General features: G+C 31.2%; 1 protein-coding gene across 3 annotated transcripts in view; it reads right to left on the bottom strand.

Annotated features, from left to right (window-relative positions):
• Nucleotides 1-6,604: 6,604 nt before the first annotated feature.
• NCAM2 (neural cell adhesion molecule 2) overlaps nucleotides 6,605-9,389 on the bottom strand; it is a gene marked incomplete at both ends in the record, with an annotated part of 418,249 nt that continues 415,464 nt past the window's right edge. For 2 of the 3 annotated variants that reach the window (XM_084232219.1, XM_084232221.1), the window contains 2 exons: nucleotides 6,605-6,716; nucleotides 9,161-9,280. In XM_084232219.1, coding sequence (XP_084088345.1) covers nucleotides 6,605-6,716; nucleotides 9,161-9,280 — 232 coding nt within the window. Of the gene's footprint in view, nucleotides 6,752-9,156; nucleotides 9,281-9,389 lie in introns of all 3 variants that reach the window. The other variant, XM_084232218.1, reaches the window with a different exon arrangement.

The following is a 9,389-nucleotide window of genomic DNA, read 5'->3' as shown; positions in this document are numbered from 1 at the left end:
AAATATTGGGGTGAGATCAGAGGCATGGGGGTGAAAGAATTCACAAGAGACAGAGTTCAGAACAGAAGAGGAGAATTTATTATAATACACTGCTAAGAGAGGTAGGGACAAGATGGGAGAAGTCTGCATGCAAAGAGGATTTGGGGCTCCCTTTTATAACCTGTTTTTGTGGGCTTTTTTTGACTACGGTGGACCAGTTAGTGCTGGGATACCTGGTCTTGGGCATTGACTTTTGACCCAGATGTGTCCTGGTCCTGCTTCAGCATAGACAAAGTCTTAGGGCCTGGTTGCCATAGCAAACTTATCAAGTCCTTTTATCTATTAAAGTCTCCCAAACCTTCCAGCTGGGCTAGGGGTGGGGGGCTTAGTTTTAATCTTGTTAAAGGATACCCTGACAAGTCTAAATCACCTGCTTGTGGGGAACAACAGGAAAGGGGCTCTGAAGCAGGCCCAGAAAACTGAGCTCAAAGTATAAATCAAGGTAACCACAGCCACTGACAGCCTCCCCACTTGTCTCCCACCTATGTGTCTTTTTTTATATACTTTATTTTTTTAATTATTTTTTTAATGTTTAAACAATATTTGCTTCCCCCCACCCCCTCAGATTGAGACTCCATAGAGTTTCCTTCCCCAATGCACCTGTGCTCCTCTCTCCCTCTCCCTGATCCCTCTCCTGCCTCCTCCCCTGCAGGATGTTTCTGGTTTATCATTGTCTGTTTTTGCTTTGTTGTGTTTTGTACAGTTATTATTTTTTTTACACCGATGTCTTATTTGATTCCCCTATATTCCTGTTATAAGTGAAACCATCCATTATTTTACTTTTACCTTCTGGCTTATTTCACTGAGCATAATTCCTTTTAGCTCCATCCACATTGCTGCGAATGGCATGAGTTTATCTTTTTTTGATTGCTGAATATTATTCCTATGTGTCTCCTTCGATTGTCTCTATATGTCTCAACTCCACATTTCTCCCAAGTCCCCCAGGTCCCTGGTGCAAATCCAAAGCCCAGAGGCTGCTCCACCTGCCTTGCCTTCTATGTCATAGAGCTTCATCTGGCTGCTCAGCTCATTAGAGGCAGCAAGGAACACGGAGAGATTTCATGCCTTTATGGAGATGCCTCTGATACATGAAAGCATCTACATCTGCCGTCATAGCCTCCTGGATTAATAAAAAATCTGAGGGCCTCCCTGGTGGTCTAGGGGTTAAATCATGTGTAAAAACTGAAAGTATTGGTCAAATCATAAGTTCACGCATCACAAAGATATTATTCAAAATAAACATAAAATGCAACACTTTATTAAAGTAAAAGTATCTTTACTATTAATATACAAATGGTGAAGAGTGACAATTCTGATATACTGTAAGCCATACTTTCAATGTCTCTCATAAATACAAAACTTCAACATTTGCAGTATAATTTTTACAGTTTAGACATATATATACAGCATTTCATAGGGACATACTATAGTGAAACAATAAGAAAACTTTGTGGTAGCTAACTTAAGAATATAGAATTTGAATGGAATATATAAGTTAACGAAAATAAAAGTATGTTTTAATGCATACTGAACACAGTATAGAATTTACATACCAAAAAAGTTTTTTTAACCTTTATTTCTAAGAAATTCACATATTCCTAACAGAGTTTAGAGGCAAATGCTAAACCATGAACATTCCTTTACAAATTGGAACAAATATGTTTGCTCTTGACAGTACCATTAATGTGTATAATGCATGTTGTTCTCTTAAAAAATGCTATTTGCAAAATTGAATCATTGGATCAATGTATGTAACTTTCTCCTCTGGATTCAAGTTTTTTCCTTTGCATCCATATAATTGGCCTTAATTTTCCACTCAGTAATGTTCCTGGTCCCTAGTCCAGCACCTCTCACACTAAGCTCCTTCCTGTCTTTTCCAAATGTAGGAGTTGACTTTGCATTTCTGGATTCTTTCAGTTATTTGTTCCTCTAATCTCCTATGACTGGTTATGAATTGAAATGCTCCAACAGTCATTGCTTTGATTATTCTTTTCCAAGGGAAAAAAACAAACCAACAGGAGGATATATGTTTTAATTTCTGGAAAAAAAATAAAATGAATTGGCAATATATAAAATTTATAAGGGCATTTTTATATTAATCATTATGAAATCCTGAAAATTATTTTAATAAATTGCAGATGTTACCAACTAATGTATTTAAATTATTGATAAAAGCCTATAGTGAATAATGAAATATTTTACTAAGAATAGTAAATGTGTTTTCAAATAAATATTGAACATTATATATAATATAAAAGTCTCTGACTTTTATATGAAGGGAAATAATTTATCTATTAGCATTCTCATATAATGTTAAATAGCTGCATCTACATAGGTAAATGCAATTTTTCAAAAAGGAGAGGAGGGACGTAGAAGAAAAGTATATTTGTTTAGCAACTTCTACATCAAGGCCCTTTTATATTTTTCTCATTTATACATATAATTCTTTCATCTTAGAATATTATTAAGGCCAAGGAGTAGAATTTCTCTTGAAATAGTTTCTATTTAGGATTGAAGTACTTCATTTCTGTGACATTCCACAGTTTAAGTTTAGCATATGTTAATAAATCCATATGCAACTTCAATGTGAGATGTAAGGTACTAATGCTTCAAAGGGTTAATAAGATGCAAATCTTTTCTCTCTAAGGATAACTAATGCATACAATCTCATTTAAAAATACTTTCACTTTTCATAAAGTTTGCTGAATAAGCACTCTGTATGTGATCATGGAAAAGAATTTCAAGAGGTATTGAAACTTAGTGGTTACATTATTCTCCGTGAAAAAGAACATTGTGAATTTAATAAGTAATTATATTATTTCACTATTTTTTAAATTAATAAATGGAGATTATTCTTTCTCTTACTTTAGTTGTAGTTATTTTCATTAGTGATTATCTTATCATCAACAATAAAGATGACTTATGAGCCCAAATCAAATATTTAACAGGAATAATATAGACCCAAATGACACTATAATTGTCTACCTTATTTTAAAAGTCATCTTTTGTCATTGCCTTATGATTGGTTTATCTGAATTTCAACAATGTCTAGAATACATTGTTTGCTAGAAAAATAATACAGAACAAGTTGAGAATATTTTTCGTGTGTATTAAAAATTGCTTTTTTTTCCATGTATGGATATAAATTACACAGTGCATATGTTTAGATTTTGAATTCCAGGTGAAGTCCTTTGAATTAAGGTTATTCACTGAATGTGAATAAGACAGTATTAATCAGCAGTCAAGTGATTAAATATTTCAATGAAGATTGTAGTTTGTTTTTTTCTTCTAATAAAGCAGAATGTCATGCTAATCCAAAGGCACAAATATGTCTTAATTATTTTAAAATAGTAGCATAAAATAAAGGGTATGACTATAAAGTTACAATTAATTGCTGGCACTCAAATAAATAATATTAGTAAAAACCTATTTATAGAAATGATTAACAACTAAGATTCTTGTAAACTTTGTTGGATCAAATAGTTTGTGAAAATGTTTTATAGGTATTAATATTAAAAATAATGGGAAACTTGAGAATCATTACATTAATGTTAGACATTATTATTGATAGGATGATAATATGTTGACCCCCAAAATAATAAATATTAAGAAATCACAATTCTTACTAAATTTCTTCACAAATCATTACAAAATATATCAACATTAATTTGTGCCAGTTTTGAAAAACAAAGTATGTGCTAAAATGCTAACATTACTGTTTCCTCTTATATGTTGAATGTAGATTGTCGTTGCCTGATTACAAATCATCTATCAGGCAATACCAATATTTTTCAGTGATACTTTGCATCTTTGTTTAAATTATCTTAGGGTTCTAATTATTTAACAGTATTTATATTCAGACAACTGTTTTGACGTTTTATACTAACACTTTGTTCTTTCAGACAATAAAAATAACATTTATATAGCTATATGAATGTATTTAGTCTAGAATAAGAATGAAAAATAAGAAACAGATTATTTCAGTTCTACTCATATTTTACAACTCACTACAAGCCATCTCTTATTTAGAACTTTTACAAATTATTTGGAGCATTCCACTGAATTGTTAAAAAAAAAAGTTAATCACAGTATTGCCTTGCTCTGGCATGGCACAGATTTCAAGGACAAGAGATAAGGACCACTCAGAGAACTGAAACAGAGCACTTGAAATAGTCTGTCTACAATTAGTTCCAGATTATCTGTAACTTTAGATCATTGCTTCACATCAGTGGCAAGAAATTTGACAGCACGTATTGAGATTTATATATATATATATATAAAAGAAATGTTTAAGTAAATTGCTTTACATGGAAAGTATAAAAAATGAAAGAAACAAAACTTGAAATGAAGAAAACATAAAAATACGTGTTTCTTATTATCATTTCCCTGCTCTTGAAGTATAGTATGACTATAATTACAGTAAACATGCTCACTTGTTTTAGCAGTTTTCCTCATTTCGTTTGCTATCATTTGCTTAAAACCATGTAGTGCTCTCCAGGAAAAAAATAGCGTTCATGGTTATTGCTTCATGGACACATTTACAAAGCCCCTTTTACTTTGCACAAATAAATTCAAGTATTTTAACTAGCTTTAGCACATTAATACAAAAGGGGGAGAAAAGATAAAATAAACAGGTGACTACACAACATACACTTTAAGAGAAATAGTCAAATCCATGGAAATACAAGTTAGACAACGCCTCCTCAAATTTCTAGAGCGGCACAGGAATTCTCTTCTTCAGAATATGCCATAAAGTATAATAAGGACAGATTCCTGCATTTTAACCTTGCAATTTATGGCAAGGATACTGTGGAGATTATGTGCCTGAACTTAGAGATGGGAAAATCTTGTCCTGCCAATAACCAAGTTTGCTTTTACTTGGTTGTCTCTCCTTAGCCTTAGCTGACATTTTCAAGCACTTTATAAATAAATATTTTGAGTGGCATTAATATTACATTTAATGTTCAGCAAATTATCTCTACAGAGAAACATTGCCAAAGTAGGTTTCTCTGCAATGTTGAAACATTCTTCCAACGTTCTATTGGAATGCATACTTCATTTCAGTAAATATTTGATCTATAATACCACTGAAACACTAAAGATTATGAATAAGAGGCAACTAAAGAAAATGTTGTCTCTCTAGGGTAAATAATAAAATAAAATCTGCTCCCAACTGGTATGTATATTTGTTATCATAAATATATTTGTTTTACCTTACATATAAGTTAAAGTCATTTAGTTTTAGTCTCTTACCTCTGGGAGCTTGCATAGCTTGGAAGTTAATAAGTATTTTATTCTGGATAGACACAAGTAATATTCGAAAGTTTGTATTGAATAGTTAAGGAATTTCTTTAACCGAACTGTTCATCAAAATTTTAAATGACTTCTATAACTTCCAGAATAAAAGCAGTGGCAATTCAATTATTTATCATTAACACCTTATGACATGCTTAAATGTAAATAATTTCTTCTTAATTTAACCAAACTGAAGGTTTTAATTTCTATAAGCCAATTACATTTAACTATTGACCTATAATGGAGAAAAATGAGATTTAGGCAAAGACTATTTAAAATAATGGGCAAATAATATACCTAGGGATAAGGTTTCAAGTATCTGAATACTAAAGACTTCTTTTTTTTTTTTGGTAAAATTATTGAAAAGGTAAAAGATAATCACATATCTATAAATATATCAAGACAACATTGATATTGTTCCCATTTCAATTTACTTTATTTGAAGCTGAGGGCAGAAATCAATATAATTTTCACTTGCAATACATTTATTTGTGTGTGTGTGTGTGTGTTTAATCCATTGTGAGTGAATATGTCATATATAAAGAGATATTTACGGAATCTTTCTAATCTAATTTTACACTCAACTAGTATGTCTTCAAATGGGTAACAATTTTGATCTGGCACTTCAGTCCATCAAAAATCAACATTGAAATAGCACTGTAATTATAAATTGAGACGAGCTCCCCAAAGTATCTCTCCATTTTTAATATCTATTAACGATAACTGGCTTCTTTAAACCTGGGTTCCCTGAAATTCCCCTGATAAAAATGTAACCTTTATTAGTTGTTTCCTTCTTAAGCTCAAAGCCACTTTAAACTAATTGCCCAAAATAGATGGGAAAAGAAAAAAAAAGCAAACAAACCATGCAGGGCTTTCTTATACATTTAACTCACAAAACTTTTGTTTTGATTTTTCTTAAACTCCTATCTATAGGAGAGGACGTAGTATAAAGCATTGTTCTTAAGAAATAGAGCACTTTAGCCATATAGTAAATTGCAGTACTTCAATCATAAAATGAAATTGATACCCAAGAGCTGGTGCCAGTCAGGTCTCTACACTGAAATTCTTACCAAAATAAACAACAGCAATAACAACAACAACAACAAAAGGAAATGGACCATGAACAGGAGTATTTGATCATATGTATATGTGTACAAGCTATTCCAAGCTAGAAGTTTCCCAAGAAATTAAGGTCAATGTATAATTTTGGTCATAGGGTCACTGCGATCCAGATGCTCTCTGTAGTGTGGTTCAAGTTTCTGTAATCTTGTTATGCTTTGCTGTCATCTTCTTTTGATTGAATGATATCATTAGAAACCTTAATTTCTATAGTTTCTGGAGTTAGGACTTCTTTTCCATTTTCTTCTTTTAAAGGCAATTTTCTGGAAGGAAATACACAAATAACAGACTTAATTTTCTAAGGCACGGTGAGCTGTATTCCTTAACATTTAAGTTGCTGTTACAGAGAAGGAAATATGTTGTAATAATCAGAATGAAAAAAAAATCAGACTTAAGTGATATCAAATTTACAGAATATAATATGAAAGAATAAAACATTATTGTAAAATGTGATGCATAATGATGAATGAAAGGACATCCTTGTATATTAGATACATTAAATCTTTTGTTTCAGGGAGACTTGATTTGTAACCAGTTGTTCATAGTAAATATATGAGTGTTTTGGAATGAAAAAAAGCCACTACATTTTGGTATGTCAATGAGATGATTTTCTGGTACTCATTTTTTTTAGTAAAAAAAATCAATGATGCTGCCATATTCAGTTGCATACACTTCAGAAGCTGTGACATTGGAACTTATTTCAAAAAATATATTCAGGGCTTCCTCCCCTTTTTTACATTTACTATGTAAGTTTCCTTTAATAGGCCTCTTTTCACTATTTTTTGTTGTTGCTACATTTGTATCATTTGTGAGTACTTTTTTTGAGAGCTGTCTCCAAATACAAACCATGAAGTTGTAAAAAACCTGCTTTTTGATATTAAGACAACTTCACAAATATTACTATACCAATGAATCAAGATTTCTAGTTTTTTCTACCATGGTGTTATCTATTGTACTACCATTCTCAAATTAAATGGTTTACTATTAAGTTTTATATATCTGGTTGGGGGGTTAATTTTTCCACTTTTGACAATTTTTTTTTTCCACATCAAAAAATTCTGATACAAACTGAATGACAATTCACCTGTGACTTTTGTCTCACTACTTAATGTGGATGTAAATGCTACTATGCTAATATCTCTGTTTCATTTCTATTTTATTTTGTATTTTTAGTAGAAAAGTCAGTTATCATATTCTGAAATCAAAACTATTATGGGAAAACTAGTCAAAAGTAAGTAAAAGGCTAAATCTACTAGGATTCATTTCTGGGCATGAAGTGGCATCAACTTCTCAAAGAACCATGTATTGAGTTTGTAATGAATAGGTATTTACAATTAATTTCTGGATGGTGTATTGTTGCAATTATAATGTTTTACTGCTTATGCTTGTTTTTAAAAAATATCATTGTTAAGTCTATTATTTTATGGTGATTGTTTGTCTTACTATTGAGATCCTGAGTAGTTTTTAACTCTATTTTTTGTTTTGTTTTGCTTCAAATTACTGTACATACTATTGCATATAGCTATGTATGCATTTTGTAGCTAGTTTTTATAAACTTCTATGTATCTATATAATAATTATTAATAGACAAAAATTTGTCTCATTGTGTAATATTATGCTTCATTGAAAATAGTTCTGATTTCTGAAGGGTGGATTATAGAACTCATCTCTGAAAATTGCCCCTATAAGAAGTAGGTCAATTTAGAAAGCAATAATCTCTAAATGTAGTCAGTAATAACCTGAGGATGACTATTGAAATTTTAGCTATAGGGTGGTCCTTCATATTTGTTTAAATATTTATCATTTCATCCCTTTGAGAGCAGATCAATGGGTTTTCTGAAGGAAGTAATTTATTTTCTTCACCTGTGAAAGCACTCATCCCTTGATTTAGGAGGAGAGATGACTAAATCAAAGTTCTCTATAAGGAAATCCTAGCTGATGGAGATAAAGGGATATTAGTTGAGTAAAACAATAAAATGTAAAGGTCAGAAGTTTAAGGATAATGTGATAGTCGTGGCTTTGTTAATGTCAGAGGCATTCAGTGGAATACTATCACTACTGCTCAACGCAGCCTTTGCTTTGAATCATCTCACTTTCATACTCATGAATATCAGCTTTGCATGGTCACACCTTCATAGATTTTGCTGAAAAATCTACTCTGGTTTTAATGGCTCTTTGATGGATACAGAAAGAAGTAAATAACAATCTTGAATGGAGATCAAAATACCATTTATTATGCAGATATCAAAATATGAACAGTTAAGAATATTTCTTTCTCTTCCTAACAAATATCCTCTTTCTTAACTAGACTTGTGTATATTTTACACAATTTCTACTTAAGACAGCCATATTCAAAGTCATGACTGATTTCCTGACATATCTTGATTGAAGTAAAAATCAATCACATTTGAAAGTATTACTTTCTTAAAAAGTAGGCTTAGTTTAGGAAAATCTAATTCTGGAATGTGCTTCTATATTTTTATATAAAATTATAACTACATGTTGGAACAGTAGATTTTCTCTGACATAATGGCAAGATTCCCATGAGAAATGGCTCAATAACATATATGTGTTTTAGAGATTGACAAGCATTTTTACTGAAAAAAATTTCTATAAATGATAATATTTGTAAAAACATACTATAAGCGATGTGTTATGACTTTACAAATATTTATCCCCAAATAATTAAGCAGTGCTAGCTACATACTCAGGTTCTGTAAGTGGTGTGGTTTCATTTGGCTCATTAACTGGGCTTCCATCTTCATGATTCGTTATTCTTTCATCTTCTGTTCTCATCTCCACGATGGGTTCTTTTGATCCATCTTTCCTAGAAAAATAAAGAAAAAAATTATACATGTAAAGTGAATGCGTTATAGGACATATCATAAAATTGACCTAATACTATGCCCCCCCATACACATTCAACATGTCAGATT

Source organism: Talpa europaea, assembly GCF_964194135.1.
Source record: "Talpa europaea genome assembly, chromosome: 4".
In the NCBI taxonomy this organism is placed as follows: Eukaryota; Metazoa; Chordata; class Mammalia; order Eulipotyphla; family Talpidae; genus Talpa; species Talpa europaea.
The sequence above is the reverse complement of the archived record's forward strand: the minus strand, read 5'-3'. Positions and strand labels throughout refer to the sequence as shown.